This window comes from Pseudochaenichthys georgianus, chromosome 10 (genome assembly GCF_902827115.2).
Source record: "Pseudochaenichthys georgianus chromosome 10, fPseGeo1.2, whole genome shotgun sequence".
In the NCBI taxonomy this organism is placed as follows: Eukaryota; Metazoa; Chordata; class Actinopteri; order Perciformes; family Channichthyidae; genus Pseudochaenichthys; species Pseudochaenichthys georgianus.
Window position 1 is genome coordinate 32580759 of NC_047512.1, and position 27248 is coordinate 32608006.

General features: G+C 39.7%; 2 protein-coding genes across 7 annotated transcripts in view; one reads left to right on the top strand and one right to left on the bottom strand.

Moving 5' to 3' along the window:
- Positions 1-2288: 2288 nt before the first annotated feature.
- LOC117453839 (SH2 domain-containing protein 4B) lies at positions 2289-16711 on the bottom strand. Of its 5 annotated transcripts, none has more exons than XM_034092849.2 (6): positions 16632-16711; positions 11460-11895; positions 7554-7671; positions 6778-6886; positions 6478-6685; positions 2289-3106 (listed from the first exon to the last, which is right to left on the bottom strand). In XM_034092849.2, exons 2-6 carry the CDS (start codon positions 11632-11634, stop codon positions 2943-2945), a joined length of 774 nt encoding a protein of 257 aa, XP_033948740.1. In that variant the 5' UTR covers positions 11635-11895; positions 16632-16711; the 3' UTR covers positions 2289-2942. The 5 variants fall into 5 exon arrangements, with proteins under 5 accessions (XP_033948740.1, XP_033948741.1, XP_033948739.1 ...); XM_034092850.2 differs by having other exon boundaries at positions 16598-16642; XM_034092848.2 differs by lacking the exon at positions 16632-16711 and adding an exon at positions 14125-14267.
- A 10431-nt stretch (positions 16712-27142) lies between these two features.
- psd2 (pleckstrin and Sec7 domain containing 2) overlaps positions 27143-27248 on the top strand; it is a 58387-nt gene continuing 58281 nt past the window's right edge. The window contains exon 1 of one of the 2 annotated variants that reach the window (XM_034093261.2): positions 27143-27224. The gene's annotated coding sequence lies outside the window, so the exon portion shown is untranslated. The other variant, XM_034093260.2, reaches the window with a different exon arrangement.

Below are 27248 nucleotides of genomic sequence, written 5' to 3' on the forward strand. Positions count from 1 at the left end.
GGAGTGTTCTGATTTTTAGCCTTGAAATAAAGGATTTTTCAGTGTTATCTGCGTTTGGGTCCTGCTTGCTTCACTCACCGTAACAAGTTAGTGGACCTTGAAATGAGAATCTTTTGTCAAAGAATGATCTCAAAAGGTTAAATGACTAGTTTACCGTTTTAAAGTTGTTCTTAACATGTGAGATTACTTTTGGTCCACTAAATTGCAGAATTTAGTTTAATACATCTTACATATCTTCAGTCACAAATTGAAACTTTTTGTTCTGTGTTTATATCTTTATGGTTTATTGAAAGTGGCTTTGGATAAAAGCGCTAGCTAAATGAAATGTAACTATAATGTAATTAAATAAGATTAACAGGGATCAGCCATATTTTTTAGCTAAATGCTAATGTCAGCATGCTAACATGCTCAAAATGCTAACATTTTAATGTTAAACTGGTCCAATTCTTAACATGTCACCATGTGCGGCATGTTGGAATGCTAATATGCTATTTAGCACTCAACATGAAGTACAACTGTGGCCTCCCAACCCAGTCTCAGGGCATTTCGTGTTATAGTCACGACATTTAATCGATTGATTCGTGTTCACCAACACGATTTTAGCCTTTTTTTCGTGTCACACAGAACGATTTTAAAAGCAAAGTATTTCTATTGGTTATGTGTTTCGTGCCTGCACCACGTCTTTTTGTCCGGTCGGGTCTTGGAAGACCGGAAGCTGTGTGGTTCATAAAAACATGTTCTTACTCAATATCAAGCCACGATTATTGTTTTTATTTTAAATCTTATAATGTCGGACTTTTTTTGCCGTTCGTTCTGTGTGACACGAAAAAAAGGGTAAAATCGTGTTGGTGAACACGAATCAATAGATTAAATGTTGTGACTATAACACGAAATGCCATGAGAGTGGGTTGGGCCTCCATGACGATGCTCGAGAATGGAAATTGGACCATTATTTATCAAAGTAAAAAAACATAACCTGGGCTACAGCTAGCAAGGTAGGCCTACTTATGCTTGCACAGCAACATTTGGTGGTACCGATTATCAACCTTTGTAATTATTTTGTAAATCCACACTTCCGGTTGTGATTATGATTTAGATTATGGTTATTTGTTCACGCTTGTTGTCATTAACTTTGTATGTATTTCATTAGTTAATTTATATTATTCTTAATTCCTTTTGTTAGCTTCGTTTCTAACACAACAAATGACTGCTTCTCATATGTTACGTTAGCATATGTTAGCATTGGTGAATCTCGTTTTCTGTAGCCTAGGAAGCTATTTGTTATTGTTTGTTGAATCAAATTTCACTAGCACCTGAGGCCTGTACAACGAAGCCGGATTTTCGCTTAGCGGGCTAACTTCAGGGAAAACTCGGGGTTTCCGGTCCTAGGACGCTGGTTCTCTTTTTAGCGGGCTAGATCTCCATGGTAACTTATGCTGAGCGGCTAACCACATACTGTATGCAGAAGTATTATTTTGACACATTAAGTTGACGAAACACTTCAAATGTAATTAAAGTCAGATCCACTCTGGGTTTAAGTCATGGATGTTTAAAGTTTAACGTCTTCATATTTGTCTAATATTATAGTTCACTTTTCATTCAGGAAGTATGACGCGTTGCACTGTCAGTACGCTTGTCCATGATTGTGATTGGTCGAATGCTCCAAATACCACCCCTTTCATGTGAACGTGCACCTAACTAGATAGGACACAGCTGGCTGGAGCGATCCACTTGATAACCCGCGTCGTAGGACCGCTTAGCGAGAGTGTGTATGTTTTGGATTAGGCCAACCGGCTAACTCAAACATATCCAGGTTATGTTGAACCGGCTTCGTCGTACAGGCCTCTGCTTTAAACATCCAGCCCGGGGTAACTCTTGTGCTTATTGTTAATCAGTAGTTTCATGGATTTTCGGTTCTAAACATAATAACTTTTTCTGTGGTGTTTGAAACGAGTACAATAGTTGGTCAAATATGAGCCTTTCCTATTCGGAGCCTCGTCTGCCACCTTTGACTCCTCGTAGAAAGCAGACTGTTAAAGGTGTGTTTCAAGTGTCAGGAGGAAAATATGAGATCACAGTTAGTCAGGTTATACTGCAGGTTATGAGCCAGTCATCAGTGAATGTGTGTGTGTGTGTGTGTGTGTGTGTGTGTGTGTGTGTGTGTGTGTGTGTGTGTGTGTGTGTGTGTGTGTGTGTGTGTGTGTGTGTGTGTGTGTGTTATAAGTAAACATGAAGGATTGTAAAATGTTTGGAAACCTCCCCTGAGATAAAGGCACTAGTAACAGTGTGTTTATTTTAACATGAATTCAGTCCTTTTATTTTATTCCGTAAAAACCTGCAGCATTGATATACTGTATGAATATATGAAAGTCAGTGTTGTTAAATCAGTTACATGGGCTACATTTAAAATAGTTTAAAGCTTTTGAACAATACAAAAGGACCTGCATATATGATTTTTTTATCAAATACATGTTTCCGCTCCCAATAACCTCTGCTTATGACTTCTGAATAATAAAACTTCATTAGCTCTCATTTAACACATGCACCACGATGTCTGTGCACCTGTAGTGGAGAGTCTGAGCGTCTCTGGACATTTCTGTCTGCGTCTGCCTGTCACACAAACTATGAGCATATTTGAACTGGGCAACATCAAAGTGGCTCAGTTTTTCTCATTCATGTTGACTTTGGTTGAAAAGCTTTCAAGTCTTTTTCGTCGATCCACCCCTCTAGACGGTCCTCTGTCTGCAGGTAGGCAAGTGTATCTCAGTCCACTGCTAAGGTTCAAGTAAGGATCCTTTTTCTTCCAGTGTTTGTGGCTTCATCCTGGATCACCAGTGTCTAGCTGAGCCATTATTCTCTGCACAGAGCTTGTGACACAGCAGGCTCTGCCTCTGTGGGGTCACTCAGTGTCTTCTCTTAGCAGGCTAGGCACACCTTCACTCTTAATGGACCAAGGGAGTGCTTCTTTGCTGCAGGTGAGCAGGTTTGGCAGGTATAGGAGGTTTGTTGGAGGCAGGTGTGCTGCGGGAATTGTCTGTGAACGCCTTCCTGAGCTGCGCCACACGGCCTCCAGAGTCTGAATTCTTCTCTTCACTACACACAATCTCTGTAAATGAAGAGAGGAGCAATTTCTCATTATCTTGTTAAAATCTGCTCATTAGCATACAAATCCAAAACAAAAATCTGGACATTGGATAAAGCAAGGTTCAGAATTCTCAATTGAGATATTAGAGTCAGAGGTTTTAAAAAGAGGTACTTAAAATATATTCGTATCACTCGATAAATCAGAAAATAACATTTTTGCTAGAACAACATTTTCTATACATCAGGCTATGAATAACTGTAGATGCTACTGGATAATTATCAGAAAGTATGGGGAAAAAACATGTGTCATACGCAACAAGTTAATATGGTAAACTCTTTAACAAATAGATAACATCATAAAACCTTCCCGGGTGATTACTTCCAAGTTTTCTGAAATATTTAGTTTGAATATAACAATTGGGCATTATTTAGTAATAGTTTTTGGTTCATTTAGCAGAGACCTACAGACACAAATAGACAAAGTTAGTGAATAAAATACTTGTGTGTCTATAGATGAGAGTAACACGTGTCACTTCCGGGCAAAACGTACGGCTCCGTCCACTTTTGGGGGGAAACAAAGCTGTAATTTGAATGGCGGCCAATACAAATTCTGAAGTTTTTGCCAATTCGATCAGAAATATAAGAAAACTGTGGATTTTTGGATCTTCAAAGAGCCCGGTTACAATGGCCAGACAGCCAAACAATTACATTAAATCATTGGAAATCGACGATCGGGCTCAATATATGGTTAAATATAGCAGTAGGCTATCGATGTCCATAGATGAGAGTAACATCTACGTCACTTTACGGCCCCGCCCACTTTTGGGGGAAACCAACACTGTCATTTGAACGGCGATCAAGCCTGAAGCTACAGAGCTCTTCTTTTACTGTCCTTTTTTCTTAGAGGAAGTACAGAACCACGTAACTCTGGATTTGTTTTAATGTTTGAGGTGCAATAAACGACACAGCAGCTTTTTGGCATTATTTTCCACCTCGCTCATGAGAGTAACAGCTGGCGAAATTACAGCCTCGCCTACTGATTTTAATTTAACCATAAATCAAGATCGATTGTCCATTTCCAATGATCGAATGTAATTGTTTGCCTGACTGGAAATTTGTAATCAGGCTCTTTGAAGATACAAAAATCCATGGTTTTCAAAAATGTCTGATCAGAGTGGCAAAAACTTCAGAATTTGTATTGACCGCCATTCAAATGACAGCTTGTTTCCCTCCAAAAGTGGGCGGGGCCGTAATTTTCGCCCGGAAGTGACATAGGTGTTACTCTCATCTCTCTTACAATCATTCAAAGTAGCAGTGATAAAACCGCTTCTTAAAAAGCACAACCTCGATCCAGAGGTTTTAGCCAACTATAGACCTATTTCTAATCTTCCGTTTCTCTCAAAAATTCTTGAGAAAGCGGTCCCAAAACAGCTGTGTGATTGCTTAAAAAACAATGATTTATTTGAAGATTTTCAGTCTGGCTTTAGAACACATCATAGCACAGAGACAGCTCTGGTTAAAGTCACAAATGACATTCTAATAGCCTCAGACAAGGGACTTGTCTCTATTCTTGTTTTGCTCGATCTCAGTGCTGCATTTGATACTATTGATCATGATATCGTATTGCAAAGACTAGAGCACTTAGTTGGCATACAGGGAACTGCTTTAGGCTGGTTTAGGTCCTATTTATCTGAACGCTCTCAGTTTGTACGTGTTAACGATGAATCTTCCACGCAAACCAAAGTTAGCCATGGAGTGCCACAGGGCTCAGTGCTCGGACCTATTTTGTTCACATTATATATGCTTCCGTTAGGCAATATTATAAGGAATTATTCTGTAAACTTTCATTGTTATGCGGATGATACTCAACTATATTTATCAATCAAGCCTGATACAATTAATCATCTAAATAAAATTCAAGACTGCCTCAAGGACTTAAAAACGTGGATGACCTTAAACTTTTTTATGTTAAACACGACCAAAACTGAAGTTATTGTACTTGGCCCGAAGAATCTACGAAACAAATTATCTAAAGATATACTAACTATGGATGGCATTAATTTGGCCTCCAGTGAGACTGTAAGGAATCTTGGTGTTATATTTGATCAGGATTTATCCTTTAACGCCCACATAAAATCAATTTCAAGGACCGCCTACTTCCATCTACGTAACATTGCAAAAATCAGGCATATCTTGCCTCAAAACGATGCAGAGAAACTAGTCCATGCATTTGTTACTTCTAGGCTGGATTATTGTAACTCTTTATTATCAGGGTGTACCAAGAAGTCAGTCAAGTCGCTTCAGCTGATTCAAAATGCTGCAGCTCGTGTACTAACCAGAGTTAGGAAAAGGGACCACATTACTCCTGTTCTGGCTGCCTATTATACACACATGCATTTCCAAACATTTGGACTACCTATGTTGCAAATGTATTATCTTTTCAATTTACACACGGCATCTATTGCACGTCTGTCCGTCCTGGGAGAGGGATCCCTCCTCTGTTGCTCTCCCTGAGGTTTCTCCCATTTTTCCCTTTAAACTGTGGGTTTTCTTCGGAAGTTTTTCCTTGTACGATGTGAGGGTCAAAGGACAGAGGGTGTCGTATTGTCATACTGATATTCTATACACACTGTGAAGACCACTGAGACAAATGTAACATTTGTGATATTGGGCTATATAAATAAACATTGATTGATTGATTGGATGTTTTTTCAACTAGTCTGAAATAACGGAAGCAAAATAGTGCCAAAACTGAAAAGTGCATGAAAAAAACGCCATTGTTTTTGCCTGTATTATTTCTTAATGTCCTTTAATTTAACACTTCAACAGTCCTAACACTAATCGTATGTATTCTATAAAACATAGTAATATTATTTTTTTCTGTTGTGCGAAAATGCATTTTCAGATAATCTAATGGGGGTTTTATCCGGATTAAATACCTTAAAGCCATGAAGAATGGTATTGAATTTGGAGAAAATAATCTGCAAATAGAAATAAATGACTTTCACAAAATCAAAATTACAAGGAAGGGAGATTATGCGTCTAATAATTTCAAGAGAGCTACATTTTAATAATTTCAAGAGAGCTACATTTTAAATTAAAATGCTGTATTGCTGTGTTTTTGAATAACACACAGTTATCTCATTTTATTTGTAGGGTCATTTGAAAAAGGTGTTTGATACAGAAAAGGAAATGTCAAATAGATGGTAATTTGCATCTAATATAAAAAAAAGAAAGATCTGTGATAATGGTGCAATTTTGGTGATCAATTTGACCCAGATAAATGTGATCACTATAAGAGTTCACACTGTATTTACATGTGGAAATACCTTTATACCTATGTATAATGAGTGAATGACTAACACATAATCTGCTTTCTCTCCATCTTGTTACCTGTGTCCTGCGTGCCGGCCCTCTCTGTGTCTGACAGCTGGGCTTTGAGCAGCGGCCGGTTGCCATGGCTACTAAAATGGGGCCTGTAGAGAGGAGCCCAGTCTCCCCCTGATTCGCTGTCGCTGTCCTCGGCGGGGTCTTTCAGGTCATCATCAGCACTGCAGGAGTCCTCCTCAGACCACCGGTCCTGAGTTGAAGCGGGGTCATCCTGAAAATTAGTGGGAGGACATTCTATGGTGAGACTCTGCTCATCTTACCCCAGCAGACTTAAAACCCACTCACAAACACGTGAAAACTCACATCAGCGAGGGACAGCTGGATGGCCTCTTTAACGTGGAGCTGCTGCTGGGCCTCTCTTCCTGGCTGCAAGTCCAGCGCCTGGACGCCACTCACATCATCAGCGTGGACTCTGGAAGACAAAGACGTCCATGTTTAGTCCCGCAGACAGCCGTCCTAACCTTTGAATCAATCCTCCTGTTAGTCATAAGGCAAATTACTTCCATAATCCAATTATGGCGAGCTCTTTAGTTCAACGTTGATCTTATCACAGTCATGTCATTTGTTGATGAGGCCGAAGGACTTATTAGGGTGGATGTTCTTATGTGTTGGTGCAAAAACACGTGGAAGAGCTACGCAACATAGCTGTTACTTAACATTTAAAATACAGAAAAGCTAACATAAAGACATCGGTTTATCATGTTATGGACTTCAGGGGATCTGAAAATGTTGTTGCTTCCATCAAATTTTCTGGATAAAAAAAATAAAAATTATGCATTACATTTTTATAATTCATGAATCAGTACATGTCTTTGGAATTATTGTTATATATATTATCATTAAATAGAAAAACTGAAAATAAAAAAGACCTATTATCAGCATGGGATGAGTGGACTTGGTGGAGGTGATTAATAGGATTTTCTTTCCAGGGTTCTACATTTTTTGTGAAACAAGTAATAGCTCCTCATCTATTGAGAAAAGCAACTGCACTGTTCTGCAAACAAACTGGTAAATAATGACACAAAATGCAAAAATGAGTCCATTAGTGATACCATGTCGTTTCTTTAAAGGTTTTTTACCTGGTGTTCATGAGGCTCTGCAGGAGTTTGGAGGATCTGAGCTCGTCCACCTCTCCGATCACTCTGACGCTCACCTCTCCATCCCGACCCAGCAGCCACTTCACATGTTTGTTGAAAGCTGGAGGGAAATAAAAATGTAAGCTCTTGTCTCTCAGCAACATTGTGATGAAAGCTATGGTTGCATGAGCTGTTATTCTGTATTTTATCCAGAAGGTGGTGCCGTCCTACAAGTATAGAGTTTGGGGAAACCTCAGAATACAGCAATGGATTTTCTTTCTCTGTTAAACTGTCACAGATGTATTATTGTATCTCTTTTTATGTGTTTTTCTATTGAAGGACATTCACTGTATATCACTGCAAACAGGCACAGTAGAATATTGATACAGTGTTTCAATAATGTGGGATTACAAAAGAAAAGAAAGACGTTAAAAGCTCTGACCTCATTCCTGTTATGCCGGCAGAGCTACATGAAACTGACCTGAGGCAGTTTGACAGAAACTCCCTCTGAAGTGTGGAAAAAGCCAACATGTTGTTTGCTTATATTTGTCATTGCATATACTGAATTTAGACTAATTCACTCAATTGTGAATAATTTGAATTCATTGTAAATTATGTAATAATATAATCTTTAGCTCATAATATACAGAAATCAACTCCAAACATGTATTCCATGACCTAAAAATAGTATTTTTAGTTCCGACCTCATCATGACACAGCTGGCAAAAATAACCTCCACTCCCCAATGCTGAGATAACAGGTGTTTTCCATGACACCTGATAATAGTAAAACACCTGCAGTGACATCATCGTCTTAGGGGTGTGGCTTGAAAATGTAAATGCCAGAAAGCTGTTCAGCAGCACTTCTTCTGACGATTGGAAGTGAAATTGGTGGAATATAGCGAAGTACTTTACTCAAGTACTGTGGGCTATTTAAGGCAAAATGCAGGTTACTGAGTGCTTCCAATTTGTGCTACTTTACACTTGTACTACACTAAATGTCAGAAGGAAATATTGTACCTTTCACTACAATGATCAAACAGCTTTAATTACTTTGCCTCCAGTCCAGTAAAAACCACACATCCCCAGATGTCTTAACTTTAAGTTTGTGATAAACTGAAGGATGAAATGCATCGTCACAGAGCTGAGGAACTCCCTCTGGAGGGAACACAGGGATTTAAGCCTTTGCCTAAATGCACATAAGTACATTTACTTGATAATGTAAGTAAATGTTGCCGATAATACTTTAACTTGTGTTTTGGTTAACTTGTAGTGTGTAAAACCTGATGTGAGCACTTGCAGAAAAAAATATCTGAGCTTGTGTGCATACATTTACACTTGTATAAAATATCCACGTAACTGTGAACCAAATTTGAAGTCACAGAAGATGAAGTGTTGTAGCTTGTAGGAAAAAAATGAACCTAGTGATGAAATGTTCACTTGCAGAAAAATATATATTTCTTTAATTTATTTTCCATTACAACTTGGTTATTACAACCTCTCAAGTCAGTCATTAGAACTTCACGAATCTGCTCTGTGGCAGTATAAATCTACGAATCTTGACTTTTGCTACACTTCTTGCGATGAATGTGTGCAAAAGTAATTTTCACCTGTAGATGTGGGGGGAGGGCGGAGGGTTGGAGCGAAGGGGCGGAGCTATCAGAACGACGAGGCGCAAGCTCGGGTCAGTCACACACAACTACTGTTGGCCCTTTCACACCAACACAGCTCCCATTCTAGCTCCGTGCTTCGCTCACAACAACAACAACAACAACAACAACAACAACAACAATGGGGGACTGCGTCGGGTCGATGATCGTGTTACTTTTAATCATACGAAGCCAGATTCAATTAAAAAACTACTTCTCCAACATGTGAACATTTCATCACTAAGTTCATTTTTTTTTTCTACAAGTAACAACACTTTTTTTCTTCTTCTGTGACTTTAAATTTGGTTCACAGATACGTGGAAGTGTAAATGTATGCACACAAGCTCAGATATTTTTTCTGCAAGTGCTCACATCAGGTTTTACACGCTTTCGAATTTTGCACCATATCTACATTCATATCCGACATGCAGTAAGTCATAGTGTGTCTGTGAAACACACCTTCACACCGCACCCACAAATAACCAGAAATGCAGCAAGTCATATTTAATTGTGCATTTATGTGACATTCAAATGCCTGCATACACGCAATGACTGTCCCAACAACTCCGCAGTGAACAAACAATGAAACACACCTAACTGGATTTCATGTTGTGTTACGGGAACACGCAACAAACACACACTCGGCTGGCTCTCAGATGACATGGCACAGATTGGGTAAACAAAAGACGGTAACTTAATATGCGATTTAAGCTTGGCGACGCCCCAAACCACAGAGCTTACTCAATCTTATTCAGCTTTGGACTGGCGGTGATAGAGGCAGACACACACACTCAGTGTTACACACACACAACCATTGTGCAGCAGATCCAGTGCAGGCTATAGGGTCTCAGTGAGTCAGAAGAGAGTGGAGGGAAGGTGATTGAGCATGGGCCGCTCACAGAGTAATGAAAGGACTGTGTTACATTGTGTGTATTTTAAACACATTAATCAGATTGGTAATGTGAGAGGGTGTTACTACACAGCTTGTGTATCAAGTGCACTCAGCAGACAACATTTCAGCTCATTAATTAGTTGTGAAAGGGCTTGAATAAACAATTTTAGTAAATCTACATGTTCTGCCTGTAGTATACTATAATAAATGTGTTTGTGCGCGCAGAAATATTGCCAGTGATAAAGTGTATGAATATAGGTGAAAGTAGAATGAGTAATAGTAAGGTATAATACCTTACTATTACTCTTAAAAAACTATTTATGAAGAGTATTTAGTCTAGACTAAATACTCTTCATAAATTGTTTTAATGTGTGTAATAATGATACGAGTATTAAACAAAATTCTGAGCGCATTATTGTACGTTTTGACAACCGCATTCATGCATTCAGAAGACAATTTTGAGTAGCAATCAAAATATGTGTTGATTTCTAATTTCAAATTCTATTAATTTATTCCTCTCTAAATGCTATATCATAGATGAAATTCTTGAAATGTTGTCTAAAAATAATCAAATTTGAAGATCTGTTATCTAAAAACTATTTAATTAAAGCAAGCTATAGCCCTATCAAAAAAGACAAAAAGAATAATCCAATAGTTCAACATTTAGGAAATAAATTTAAGTCAATATCACTCTCACATATGTCCAACAAATACAGCTTTAAAGCAACCGGCTGCTTAGCTTAGCGACTGGAAACAGGGAACATGTTAGCTAGCTTTGTCTGAGAGGCTCCAGGGAATCATTTGTTTTCACTTCAATTTGTGTACTGCCTAAATAAATAAGATAGAACATGTGTATTATCTATATTTCATGGACAGATATAACGGTTGTTTTAATCACCAAAATGATAAACTATAGAAATTCAGGAAAAACAAATATTTGTATGTATTGGAAAATGTTCAGATCCAAATCTCAACCAATCTCAAGAGTGCAAAGAAGCCTATCTCCAAACATTTGCTTTTAAGATGACCTATTTCTGTACATATTGGCATGTTGGAGAATGGTCCGATTCAAGTAAAGATTATTATAAATGTAGTCTACTGCAGTTTTAATCTTTTCGATTCATAATTGTGAATTGAGTTGAAACACACTGGTGCTTTCCGGTGAGGAAATGACAATGTAAGCTGGCTGTTTTGACTTCATGTCAGAGTTATGTGACTGATAGTCAACATAAAGGCCGCATTTCCCAGAAACCATGTTACTTCCTGAAACTGGAGTCAGTGTTTTCCTGTTTGGCTTTCCTGCTGATAAAACTCACACTGTAGTGTAGTGTGATCCCTATATACAATAGATTCATTGTTGCACTCTTACCTTTCTTTGGCCTCTTGTTGTCTCTTCCTTCCTTCTCCTCCTTCTCGTCTTGCGCCGTCCAGCGGCGAACCTGCTCTTCTCTCATCTTCAAGAAGAGGATCCTCTTCTGCTCCTCGCTGAGGGCCTCCAGCACCTCGGGCTCCACCCACATGTCCTCAAGGATTTTGGCCAGCATGATGCCTCTTCTCCCGGGTGTCAGAGACGGCTGTCAGCCCCTCTGTCTCTCTGAACAGTGGGTCGTGTTTCAGCGGTGGGGTCTGATCGCTCCTTTTTCCTGTTCCAGAGTCGGGTTCCCTTTCCTTTGAAGGATGTGGGATCAGGTGCGGTCTAACTGCTGGAGGTCACTGTAGTGTCCTTTGTCAGGTTCTCTTCCTCTGTGCTGTAGGAGTGTGTGTCGGCCTCTCTGGAGGTGAAGGTGCAGTGTGTCGACGGAGCTCTGAAGAGAGAGAAAGAGAGATTATATCTGCCGTATTGTTTAGTTCCCCTCCATTCAATCCTGCTCTGGCTGGCACAACAGTCCCGAGGCAAATGAGCCACAACTTCAAACTGTGTGTGTGCGTGTTGGTGCATGTGTGTGTGTGTGTGTGTGTGTGTGTGTGTGTGTGTGTGTGTGTGTGCAGTGTTTACCCTGCATACAGTAGGCAGAGAGAATGCCGCTGTGGTTTCAAACACTCAAATGCAAACAGGGGGCAGGTCCAGTATGTCTCTCTCCACACACACACACACACACACACACACACACACACACACACACACACACACACACACACACACACACACACACACACACACACACACACACACACACACACACACACACACACACACACACACACACACACACACACACACACACACACACACACACACACACACACACACACACACACACACACACACACACACACACACACACACACACACACACACACACACACACACACACACACACACACACACACACACACACACACACACACACACACACACACACACACACACACACACACACACACACACACACACACACACACACACACACACACACACACACACACACACACACACACACACACTTTTCTCCTCTCAATTCAGCTTGCTCTGTTGGCACGACATTTGACATGGGGGAACAATACCAATTATGTAAAAATAGTCATGTGATACTAGTTAATTGAGTTAAATAGATCATTAAATAAGCAAATAAAATGAAGTAATCAGTTGGTATTAATACAATTTCAATGTGACTTACCTTTAAATATGAAAGAAAAACCAAATAAAGGCTATTTTTAATTTAATGATTATAACAAAACATATGTAAGTAAGGGTCAACATGTCTTTCTCACAAACACACACAGACAAAACTACAACCGTTGTTATCACCTTATCAACACGTGTCCCGATCGACAGCCTGTCCAGTTACGTATCTTATTCCCAAAGCTCTCAAAAATAAAATCCCAGAGAACAACGTCCACCTCCAACTGTGTGTACACACAGAATAAAAGCGGCCTCCCCCTGAACAGACTTTTGAAAGATGTGGAACTGTGCGTGTCTGAGGGAGAGCCAATAGGATTTGTGTTTGTGATAAGAGTTCACCAATCTGCATATAAGGGGCAGACCATATGACGGGAAATCAGTAGAGGCTGGCAAACGTGACGAATCGCCCTCAAAGACAGTGTTTCAGGTGTGGCAGCTATTAATCATAGAGCTATACTAAACCACTACACCTAATAAGTAGATGTGGGTCTAACTGAGCCTGAAAGCAATTATATCTTCCTCTGAAAGCAAGACAGGACTGAATGCAAACATTGTGAAAAACAAACATTGATTTTAAATTATATGTCTACAAAAAATATAACTTTAATAGAGGTAAAGAACATGGAGGGAGCAGCTTGCTTTGAGTAGATAGATAAGAATACCAACAACTAATTATTTGTGGCAATCAAAAAAGTAGCAGCTCAAAAACCTAATACATCTAAAAACTGTATCCAAACCTTAGCTAAACTCGCTGTTATTTTTGCTTCACTTACTTGTATGTACATGACAGTTTAACCGCGTAATTAGTACTAATCATCTATTAAATCAACTCTAAAGTGCATGTTTCAAGTCTCTTTTCAAGGCTTCTCTGATGATCCATGTTATGGTCATTGTCTGCAGGGTGTGTTTTCAGACTGTGAGTAAGAGCAATGCAAATAGACTGGAACGGACTTGAAGGTGTACAGCCCGCTCGGTGGCATTTTGCTCAATATTCCTGTGAAAGCATCACAGCTCCTATAATTAACTATACATTTGCACAAGGGCATGGCATCCCAACGGGAACAAATGAGACGTGAGCATCCTAAAAGACATCACACAGAGAAAATATTCTGCTATACAAATATAAAGGTCTGGCTCAGTGCCTGACGTGCAAATAGCTCTTGGATTTCATCCTCCCTCTGACCACAAGCTAAGAAAAGAAAGAAAGAAAAGCAGAGAGAGAGGAGAGGAGAGTATGTGCACAGCATACTGAGAGAAAAGTTTCAAAAGTCTCTCAGTGTGAGAAAACAGTGGCCGTTTCACAGCGACAGAGGAGAGACAAATGAACTTAGACGGCCGGCAGAATGGCAATCACAACAAAGACAGACAAAGAAAAGAGAGACACTTAACAGAGGAGGGAAGGTGGACTCACTCAGTGGCTGCCAGCCGGTCGCATCTCCAGGCACTGCTCTGAGTTTCAGCTCCGCTCCGAGTGTGCTATGATGTGTGGGTGACGTGTGCCTTTGTGTGTGTGTGTGTGTGTGTGTGTGTGTGTGTGTGTGTGTGTGTGTGTGTGTGTGTGTGTGTGTGTGTGTGTGTGTGTGTGTGTGTGTGTGTGTGTGTGTGTGTGTGTGTGTGTGTGTGTGTGTGTGTGTGTGTGTGTGTGTGTGTGTGTGTGTGTTTGTGTGGGATCAGAGCAGTCGTCAGCAGCAGCAATGGTATGCAGGCTCGACTATGTTGTGCTGCATTTCTACTGAATAGCAGTGGGACGGTCTGACATCACGGCTTTATCTCCTCCTTCCTTTATTTTCTCAGTCTTATCTCACTTACAATTCAAACAAGTTTCAAGTTGGTTTAATTATATCAAGTTAAATATTTCCCCTTCTTTATCTGTTGCTATAAATAACTTCTGTTTATCATTGTCTCCCTTGCGAGTCTGTTTAGCTGCGTTCAAGGACACAAGGAATGTAATTTCCCCTGACAGGCTCTGTAACCTTTAGTAGAAGCGTAGGACTTTTCTGACTTTATAAAACTGACAGTCTCTGTATAGCTGCTGTGTTTACCCTCCCCCTTCTTTCTTTTACTTCCTCCAGGACGTCCTGCCGCCGTATCAAACCATTAATCACAACACCACATGTGCAGGAAGGAATCTGGATATTTATTCCACTGGATTTTTCCGTCAAGAGGTTGTTGAAACTTATCATGACTGCAAGAGCTCATTGTTTTGGGGTTGGCTCAGATGACTCCAGATAACTGGCCTAAATGTCAGCCATATAGCTGAGGAATTATAGCTATTAGCTAATAACCATACAGTCATCCATGCAGATGACTAACCTGTCTCAGATTGTTACAGACTTGTCAGGGAAGTCCAGGTGTGACACACTGACAGTGTTTACAGGAAATAAAACCTTGTTGTAATTACAATTGGCACATTTTTCACTTACATTGTGTTTTCATTTGGTTAAGTAGGTGGCCAAGGGTTTGTTGGGTAACAGGAACATGTAAATAACAAAAAGAAACAAACAAGAAGAACAAAGGGTGTTTTACACGGATCAGTAACTTAAAAACACTTCCATGTTGGTTGCTTAGACAGAACTTTGAATTATGACACCGATTATCATAAAATGTGTTTTAAAATGGAGAGAAAAACACTGTAGGCTACGCTTGACTGTGCTGTATGCGGGTAGTCATACATTTAACTTTATTTTCAGCCGAACTTTAGAACACTCACTAAAGACTCTTCAGGTTACACTTTTAAACTTTTTTTTTTTTTCATTCCAATAAGTACCAAGTTTTGTCCTATAGTATTTGGTAATCATGGAACAGTCAAATATAACGTCACCAATTTAAGTAGTTAAACAGAATCAGTAAGTTAGCATTAAGCTATCTAACATTAGCTAACTAACATCAAGCTAATAGTAACATTAGCCATCATGATGTTTATTGTAATCCTTTTAAAACTACAAATTCACAGTGTAGGAAACATTATGATGTACAAAATGTTGTGTAACCGCTTTTTAAAAAATTGTAGACATGATCAGATTAGGCATTATATGATAGATCAGTCATAAAAAGTAATAAAGAGTGAGTATGAATATAGGCCAATCCACTTTTCTCAAAAACACAACTTCTGTTCTGACTATGATAACCAACGAGTGCACGCTGTCAAAAAGTCATTTAAAAAACAAAAACATAATCCAAACCGACTTGTGTTTTATTTCAGTCGGAGTGAAGACAACAATAAGTCATCAGTTCAGTGAGACTCACCCTAAACTGCCACTGCACTTTCCAAATGGAACCAAAGCTGTCATCAGTCAATACAGCTGGGTTTCCACCAAAAGCTGTTTTTCAGTGATACTAGACACTCAGTTTGTATGTGGTATTAGGGCAGAGAGCTCAAGGTCTGCAGACACATGAATACACATAGTCTTGTTCTGCTGGTTTTGTCAGGACCATTATTTAGACAATTACCACTCCTTTAGTCTTTGAATTTAACCCCAAATCTTAACCATATTTAAGCAACCACCTCACTTGACCTCATTGCAACCATAACCAACCATGTATTGTAACTATAATATATAGATGTATCTCAAACATCACAAGTAAGTTGGTCAAAGTAGAAACATTGAAGTTGATTTAAATGCTCTTACATTCATGTTGTTCTGATAATGTAGTTCTTAACATGGTAAAAGGAAGAGCATGAATACATATGCAAACACATAATGTGTTTTCCTCTTAGGTAATGGTCATATAATGGGAAATGTGTGTGTGTGATTGTGTATTCATTTATATGTTGTGTGCACATAATGGCACTTATCAGACTTAAAGCCACACCTTTTGTATTCTAAGTGCTATTAACAATCATTACCAGGACATACTTTCCCACAGTGAACAATGAATCTTACCCTGTCTGTCTCGATCTTACGGTAAGACTCTTACCTTGATCTTCCCTTTGCACACCTTGGGAAATTCCCAGCAGTAATCAAGGCATTGTCTCTGATTCTGATTCTGAGTCCACGTGGAGGGGATTAGACATGTGGTCAAACGGTAATTATGCATGCAGAGCCCCCTCTGCTGGAGGAATGGGACATTGCAAGTCAATAGGGATCCCAGTGGCGTAGACAGGAATGTAGTGAATATAAACAACCATTTGGAAGCCATGAGAGGCAAGTGAGATTTTATTCTGATCAAAAAAGTTGTTACAGTGTTTTCATAACTTCATTTATGCCTTTTACCTTTTTTAATGTGAAAACAAGGGGAACAAATCCCTTGCTAAAAACCTTTTTTTGAACAAATGTGACTGTTTTTTATGTGTGTGACATGGTATGAAAAAGGTATGTAGATCAGACGTACAAAATGGATAACAAATGTTTTTCCACACTTCCGTGAGAAGGTGTTTGTGGTCATACTTCAAAAATAAAGAAGCAACTTGATTTATTTATGATTCTGTTTATGAATCTTGAACTACCTATGACTCGTAAATATTGGATATAAGAATAGTCACCTAATTTAAAATTAATGTATTCATACTATATATATTTTCCGCTAATGTTATTATTATTTTTAATTATATTTGTACGTTATTGTATATTTTAAACATTTGCAACTCGCGTAATGCTTGACACTGCTGCTATCTACAGTATCTACCTATCTACCTATCTATCTATCTATCTATCTATCTATCTATCTATCTATCTATCTATCTATCTATCTATCTATCTATCTATCTATCTATCTATCTATCTATCTATCTATCTATCTATCTATCTATCCAACAACATGGTGAGGCAACATTTCCAATTCAAAACTATTTGTATTCCAACATGTTTTCCCTTCAACCGCCCCATGTTTAATGCATGGCCTGACATGGAGCCTGCTCCGTAAAGAGGATGTGCATTAGCATGGCTTCACATGAGAGAAGCTTTTGGTTAAACCGACCGCAAAGTATTGCTTTAGTCCCCAAAGTAATTTAACTGGCAGTACAAGCTGTGCTAGAGCGTGCACCCTTGGGTGTTTGATATAACATGCCACCATGATACAGTATTGACTATTGTTGCATCATTTGCATAATGAGTTAGAATTCATTTCTGCATTGCGTGTGAGTATCATCAGGGAAGTTAGTTCAGTAAAAATCACTTTTCCACTGGTGCAAGGAAAAGGGTCACGTATCAGAGAGAGACACATTTGAATGTTTAGTATGTTATATACTTTTCTTGAATAAATGCACAGAGAGTTTGAATAGGTTTTTTAAGTATGTTAAAGGAACCCCAACGTTGTGAGCACAGGGTGAATCAACATATTGATTTAAATATCATTTTATTGATTTCAAAATGATCCTATAGGTTTTATTAGGTTTGCTTTGAAGTACCAACCTTTAAACTGCTGTGATAGCAGTGTATCTTAAAATGTTTTTTAACTGTCCAAGTCTGTCCACATTTGATTTTCCATTAACCAGTCATCAAACACTGCCAGAGTCCACACCATGTTCCCAGGAATCCAATGTGTTGTGCTCTCCATGATATAATAATTCTGATTTAAAAAGTCCTCCATGAGGTTTTCTGGTGCCGTAAGCTTCAGTGCTTTCTTTGAGGGGCACAGCTGACTTCCAATTGAACAGCTTTCTGACAGTTTTGACAGAATTAGATCCAAAGATTAGAGCACCATCAGTGATCTGCTGGCGTCCTTAGCAGCAATCCCATACGCAGTCTGCTATCGGAATGAACAGACTGAAAGATTCCAAATGGACCAATCAGAATCAAGTAACCAACTCAGTTTTGTATTAAGTAAATTAATTAAAAAAAGAAGACAGACAGTTAACATATTTCCTTCTCTTGCGCTGTTATCTTCTTATTGTTCTCTTTTTTTCTTTTCTTCATTGTGGACAGTTTAACCATCATACATCCAAAGTTTCACATTGAAAAAGTATTCTATGGTGTTTTCTGTTGAAGAAAAATATTGTTTGTCTTCTACAGCTGCAGATTTATATGACTGCAAATAGTAGTTGCAAATGTATTATTTTTTCAATTTACACACGGCATCTATTGCACGTCTGTCCGTCCTGGGAGAGGGACCCCTCCTCTGTTGCTCTCCCTGAGGTTTCTCCCATGTTCCCTTTAAACTGGGTTTTCTCCGGAAGTGTTTCCTTGTACGATGTGAGGGTCTAAGGACAGAGGGTCTAAGGACAGAGGGCGTCGTATTGTCATACTGATATTCTGTACATACTGTGAAGACCACTGAGACAAATGTAACATTTGTGATATTGGGCTATATAAATAAACATTGATTAAAAAAATAAACATTGAGTCCATTGATCGTTCTAAGCAAAGGTCTGGTTAGCGATAATTAGCAGACCTCAATGTCCAAATAGACCAATCATAATCGAGTATTTAACCAATACTTGTAATAACGCCTTGTGCTTTTTAGTCTTGTTTCAGATATTTTAATACTATCTTTCAAATGGAATATGTTATAGCTCATCAGAGGGAAACAAGTGTCCGACTCCCCCTTGTATATCAAAATGTCCTGAAACTTTTCAACAGTCAGTCCATATTTTTATGTGAGTTCTATATTTACAAATTGGCACAGAGGGGCCGAATGGTGTTTCTGTTGCTATGGGGACTGGCCTGTCTGTTGACCCGGCTGCCCAGCAGACTCATGTCAAACACAAACACACACACACACACTTATGTTATACCTTTTTTTTTTACCAATCTCAGTATGAAGTGCAAGTATTCACAGGTGGCAACGACGGATGCTATAATGAAGACCCCCCCCCTCCCTAATTTCCATTGTCACGTGAAGGGATGTGTGTCATTATAACCCGCTTTTTCATGCCTGTGGATATAATGACCCAGATTGACACGCACATACATAGCGGCACGTCCCCCCCCCCCCCCCCCCCCCCCACACACAAGTGCTGACATATCGGGTCCCCCTGTTCTTCAGTAGTAATGAATGCTGATGAGGTAGTCAAGGGAATCACTGGAGTCCAAGGCGAGCAGCTAAATAATGATGTCCACACTGACGGTAGCAATGAGGTTTTCTTTACTGAATCTGTTGCAATCAGGCGAGACCAGGGACCATACAAGTTATGTTACAGATAGTGCCTCAGTGCTACAACGTCTGCTGTACTACCTTTCATTAATGCAGTGGTTCTCAAACTTTTTCTGTCATTCCCCACTTTGAACAGGTGGGCCTTTTCAAGCCCCACCTGTTCCTCATCGCTCCAATAAAATGGTAGGCCAAGGGCTACTTTCAAAAAATAAAACAAGTCGTGAGCTACTCTATGAATTCACAGAGGGCCAGCGAGCGACATGAGAGTACAATTGACCAATCATATCTTCCCTCTAAATGGGTGGGCTTTATTATCGCGGACTTTATGAGAAGTTCCGCCCGCTGTGAAACGTTTCTTGTTTCCATAGCGACAACAACTGTCAACAGCGTAAACTCGCCTTCAAAATAAAAGCATGCCAAATTACACTTAAGACATACAACTGCCACGAAAGTAACAAACACAATGCAATATCCTTTTCAATTTCAAAGAACACAAATTGGGTTATTTACAGGTGTAAATGTGTGGTAGAGGGTCGCTTTCATTGATGCGTTTTGCACCCCGGGCCGTTGTTTTTATATTCCACCAGTGTGAAAAAAAAAAAGATTATTATTTTTTTAAATTTTTAATTATTTTTATTATTTTGTATTTCTCGACCCACCTATCACATCTCTGCGCCCCACACTTTGAGAAACGCTGCATTAATGTGATAAATGAACAGAATACATGCTTTTTATGGTGCTAACAAGTATCCATCTAGAACAGGTTTTTTTGTGACCTTGTAGGTAGACTATGCATTTAACAACTTGACAGCTTCCTACTGTTAAACATGTGGCTTGGACAGAGTGCCACTAAATCCAGGTGGAGCTTAGCATTGCAATAAAACAATGGTATAAAAAACCTTGAAGCAGGGAAAACAGCTAGCAGCATTTTCAATAATAGGCCTATGAACACCTTTCCAACAAACTAAATGACTTGATATATGATGATTATTTGATCCCTACACAATCCAACAGTAATGTAAAGCAACAAACTGGGGTTTGAGGGAAGTGACATTGTGTACAAGGGCCATCCCCTGGGTTTTGCCAATGTACAAGTGCCTTTAATAACCTGCATTTATTTTAATTATCCTCTGATTGCAAAAATAAGTCTTACATGATTTGCTACCTTACCCTAGTTTATCTTATTTTACAATACCGCATGATGTCCATTTTCCAAATAATATTCCAATTTAGAGTAAAATAGACAGTAAAGCAGGATAGGCTTCAGGGCGTGGCTGACTTAGAGTTATATGTCCCGTTAAAGTCTATATTGACTGGGTGGAAGGATAACATGTTGTAAACCACGTTTTGATTATAGACAGAGCCCACTGTTTATCTGTGCTTCAACTTTGTATGCTAGGCTAAGCTAATCACCGCCTGGCTCTTTAGCTCCTTACATAACTACCACAAATGAGAGTGGTTGTGTCAGTGTTGTGATGTTACTCTCAGAAAGAATGGAAACAAGCAGACAACACAAAACTACCTTACCTTGTGAAGTCGATAGTTGATTGGTAAATCTATTGCAAACAGTTGGCTTTGAATCAATTCAACAGCTCCATGGTAATTATTGCCAGTTCTGTTCCTAGCTACTTGAAAAAAGGTCAAATATGTTCTCCCCTTTACAGTGAGTTTTTTTATTTTCTTTTTTTTACTGAAAACTGAATCCAAACAGTAACATCGCAGGCCAGAAAACCAAAACAATCGGCTGAAAGACACTATAAATGCTTTTTGCTATTTGGGACAACCTTAAAATGATTTGTCACGTGATTCATTCAATATGAAAATGTTGATTATTGCAGCTTACAGAAAAACTATTTCCTCCAAACGCATTTTATACTTAGTTTAAGTTAAAAACACATTTTCTGGGTCTTTTTACTTTCTTTAAAGATTTCACTGGTAAACATCTCTTATCATTGCTGAAAAACAACTCCTCGAATGTCGTAATGGGAGGACATATTTGGAATGTGAATCTGTCTCACACACACACACACACACACACACACACACACACACACACACACACACACACACACACACACACACACACACACACACACACACACACACACACACACACACACACACACACACACACACACACACACACACACACACACATACACACACAGTACTTGAATATGAAATATCAGAGGCACACATGCGTTTACACTCTGAAGAACATTTTGCTGTGAAGTCCTCTGATCAAAATCAAAGACCCTCCATGTGCACACTTACTGCAGTGTGTGTTGTAAATGTGCCCGCAATGCTTCCTGCTTGTGTGTGTGTGTGTGTGTGTGTGTGTGTGTGTGTGTGTGTGTGTGTGTGTGTGTGTGTGTGTGCCCCAGCTGTCTTGCAGAGCTCCCTGTTGTTTGGCCTGCCGTGGCAGACGGAGCCAACGCTGTACACTCTGTGGATCGATGTTCGTTTGGAGGATTTCTCCATTTAATTCCGACTCAGTCAGCAGCACCTCATCCTTTTCCGTGTGAGTGTGTGCACACCGGAGTGCGCGAAAATGTGTCCTTGTGTGTGCACATTTGTATCTCTATCTTCAAATTGAGTTATCCGTGTGAGCATGTGCAGAGGAATTCTGCAGGAGGTCTGGATGTGTGTGGACGCTAACATCCATGTGTGTATTTCAATCGCCCACACACACACACACACACACACACACACACACACACACACACACACACACACACACACACACACACACACACACACACACACACACACACACACACACACGCAACCACACAAAGAGGTAGGAGTCTTGCAGCATGGCCTAAAGACACACACACACACACACACACACACACACACACACACACACACACACACACACACACACACACACACACACACACGCACCATCATCTGTCTCGCACCTCCCCCTTGCTTTGATTATGCTCACAATGCTGTTACTTGAGCACACCAACATCAGCATATTGATTTATTTTCCACATTACCTGCTTTCATTTAATATGCTAACACACATGTGAGCCCATATAGTGATTGCACATTAGAGCACACATGCAGGTGAATGCATGCACGAAAGCACTCGTACACAAACACACTGGCACCACAGCCGCACACATTAACACACTTATGTGCACCATCACCGGGGACCACCCATCCCAACAAACCAAAACACGAGCTGTTAGATTTTCTCCTCACCACTTCCCTCCCCCTTCCCTCCCTCCCATTGTCACATCAGGGATTTCCAGTGTCCCCAACACGTTGCCGCCGTCACGGCCCCGCAGATGTCACTTAGCTGCACACCCACCTCTTCATTTCTGCATCCATCCATCCCTCCTCCTCTCATGGGACACGGAGGAGGGACAGAGCAGGGAGCAGTGAGTGCATGAGGGTGTGTGTGTGTGTGTGTGTGTGTGTGTGTGTGTGTGTGTGTGTGTGTGTGTGTGTGTGTGTGTGTCTACAGAGGGGGAAGGGAGCCGGGCAGGTTAATGAATTAGTAATTAGGATTGACGTTATGTCTGCAGTGGGTTTCCCCCAAAAATTCTCTCCGGTCATCTGTGCATCCTCTGAACTCTCTTTGTCATCTTCAACCCTCCCCTCCCCTCCCTGTCTCTCCCCTCTCCTTGCATAACCCCCCTCTACCTGTCTCACTTCGGGCCTCGCCTCTCTAACCTTCTCCTCCCCTTGTCTTCAAACACACACCAGGTTCTTTTGTTCTGTCCACATCCTCCCTGTAGCTTCCTGCATCTCCCTTCTTCTTCTATTCTCTCTCCCTCCTTATCTCTTGCCAGCCACTCCCATCCTCCTCTGTCTTCTTTTAATGTGCTATTGATCAGGTGGAGACCACTGGAGTGGAGGCTGAAGTTCTCAATCCATGCTGGCGTTACATTAAAGCTGGGCACTTCTCTGCATTATATCCAAGACCAATGAAGAAAGCACCCTTTAGAGTTTTGGCAGTAGATAATGCAGAGCCATATGTGTGATTGCATACCGCTGCTGTGCTTCTGTGTATGACCTTGAGGTAAACCCATAAAAGGGTATTCTCAAATCACTGTAGTGTGTGTTTTATAGAGAATACAAAAGGTTTACGGTGGCTCTTGGCTTGATTTGACTTGTTCTGGTTTAACATAATAGAGATGAGTAGTGGTTAAGCAGATTGAAAGAGAGTGAAAAATAGGTGGTGGTTATGTGCTGGTTCAGTGGAAGAAATGTCCTCTGGGCTTTATCAAGGGCAGAGTGGAAAGAGGCTAATTTATGTTGGCTGATAACATGGACTGCTTGTCTTTCATTAAAGGGGCCCTATAATTAATATTTTCAGGTTAACTTTTGTATTTTGTTTCCTTGCTTTATGTTCAAAAAGCTTTTTATTTTTCTCATGCATGTACTGCAGCACCTCTTTTCACCCTCTGTCTGAGACCAGAGCCCAGTCTGCTCTGATTGGTTAGCTGGCCGGCTCTGTTAAACAATGTTTAAAGCGCTAGCCAATAGAAGCGCAAGTGTTCCATAGTGATGTCATTACGTTAAGGAAGTAAACAAAGGAGTTCAATGGAGGCGTTTCAGGCAGGGTTTGGGAGAGAAACTCCCTTTCCAGAGAACACAGGGATGTTAGCCTTTGCAGACCAATGTGTTGCCATCAAAGCAAAATCCAGACCCATTTCCAAGCCTCACAAGGTATCCCAGCTAGCGGGGAACGTTCTCACAACTTTGGCTAACGTTACCTATTGGTTCTAATAAGGTTTTAAAGAAACGTTTTAATCTGATGTTCAAAGAACCTTTTTAGGATGTTTATTTTTTTCCTATAAGGTTTAAGGTTAACTAAGACATAACGTTTTAACTGCAACATTCAGAGGATGTTTTGAGGATGTTATTGAGGCCTGAGATGACAGAAAGTTTATTTATAAAATGTTCCTTTAATGTGATATGTTTACAAAGGTGGAACGTTTTGCCTCCAACATTCTAAGGATGTGTTTTGGACGTTGTTGGGTAACTAATTAAAGATATTCTTTATAAAACGGTCCCTCAATGTTACATGTTAACCAAAGAAGAACATTTTGAAAGCAACATTTGGATAATGTTTTCAGAAAGTTATTATTTTTTTATAAAATGTTCCTGTAATGCGAAATATGAAATGCGAAATCTGATGTTGACCAGGGTCCTGGTCAACGTCAGATGTATTTGTAGTGCGCTTTAAAAAACAAACTTGCTGCATTTGTTTGAAAAGGATGTTTAAAAGAAATCTGATGTTATCACATTTTCGTTTTTAGAAAAAAACAAGCACGTAATTCATGATATTGCACGTTTGCGTGTCTGAGTTCCCAGCTAGACATTGTTGGTTCTAAAAACATTCTGAGAATGTTACCATTCATTGTTCTAGGAATGGTTTCATCGAGAAGTTTTATTTTGGTTCCTGGAATGTACTTCTGAAAGGTAGGATAACGTTCTCTAAAAACATTCTTAAAAAGTTTGGTGATAACATTGTTCGAACATTATACCCCAAGTGTTGTTGTTGTTTATGCACATATCTCTATGGTCATATGGATCGAATAACACTTAGAAAACCAAAGACAGACATATAGAAGAACGGACCGACTATCACTGCCCGTCCCTGAAACCCCTGTTCGTGGGTTAGTGCCCCCCCACCTGCCTGCTGTTCTGCTCCACACGGCTGGGAGCAATCTCCAATCAACCATACCTGCAACCTGCTCATCAGCCACACTATGAAACCCTGCAGCCTGCACTCATTCCCTGTTGGATTGTTGCTGTGAACGGTTTGTTGCGTGCCGCTCTAGCTTTTTACCAGCATATTCTTTGATAACTTTGCCTGCTTTTGCCTCACACTCATTTGTATGTCTCTCCCAGGAGGAATCCAAGGCCTTCCACACTCCCAAGACCAGCCAGGCCTCTCCACTCTGGAACAACTGTTTCCCACTGCCGCCATAACCAACCTCCACTCCCAGCTCCCCTTTTCTAATAAACACATGTTACTTTCACCAGCTGATTCCGAGTCATCCTTTTACATGTGTTAATAGTCAAATTCCAATAGTTAAGTAAACTATCATAATCATCCTAATGACCACAGTGGTCAGTCCACTTACCCAGGAATTTTGAGTTGAACAGTTACAGGAATATTATGTCTTTGTTTTAATAATGTAAAAACATTTTAATAAATTGGTACCACAGAACATTTGCATAATGTTTTAACATAAACCATGTTATCCTTCTCTAAAATAATAACATTCTGGCAACATAAACAAATCTAACTTGCAGCTGAAAATGTTTTAAGAACAGTAGGGCATAATGTTCTAACAATGTTATCAAAAACATTTTAAGAATGTTTTTAAAGAACGTTATCCTACCTTTCAGAAGAACGTTCTGGGAACCAAACAAAAACTTCCCGCTGAAAACCTTCCTAGAACAATGACTAACATTCTCAGAATGTTTTTAGAACCACACATTTCTAGCTGGGATGTCTTTTAATAACTGATCATAGATGTTCTGAAATTGTCAGCTAATAACTAACTGAAAGCTATTCATCTTTATTTTCCAGCCAATGGTACTGTAGTTAAATGAGTGGTATTTCCCTTTTGGATAGGCTGTTATTATTGTGTGCCACAACGGAATGAGTTCTGACCATTTCCCTTCCTCACTAGTAACTTTAGAAACAAAGATCAGCAGAAAATACTGTTGATACCAATGAGTGTCTTCTGTGGTCAGACAAACTGTGATTTCCGATTGTAACTATTTGACTGAGACAGTGTATTTTTTTGGGAAAACTATTCAGTCTCAAGTCTCCTCTTTAATAAAGCTTAAAAGGAGGGCTGCCTCAGACTTGCCTTTTGTATTGCTCTTCAATGTCATATTGTTTTGCCCACTTCTTCTGAAATGGGGTAATGGTGTTCCAAACGAAGAAATGGCTACGTCGATGAGCCAGCTCCTTATAAAGAATGCATAATGGCAACAAGCATTCATTGGGGTTTTCTTATGGCGATTTTCTCGAAATTTGAATAAAACTTTGCTTACTTAATGTAAGCACTTACTAAACTTTAAGTGACTCAGTTACAGTGACTTCTTGAATTTTAACGCATTTGATTGGGCAAAATTACTTTTTAAGATATTTGTTGTATTGTGTGTATAGCATCTCTAATTTATATAAAAGCAGGCTATTGACTGTTCATTGGGTCATGTTTTCCCTCGCACACATCAAATTCCTATCTTAACCAAACTTCAGCATGTCCAATGCTTCCTGGATATGACAGCTTCAGGACTTTAGACCTTGGACAGGACTATTTGACTGTCTGTAAATCATCAGCATGATCTGTTTTTCTAGTCAATTCCCAAACCTTTATGCCAATAAAATGTGTTCCCAATGTTAGTGTCTGGGTAAATAACTAAACGCAAAGTCATATTATAACCCATTCTGCTGAGGACCTCATCAAAGCCTCCTTTGGGCATCCCAGGACCTCAGTAAGTCTGGGAACACCTTGACAT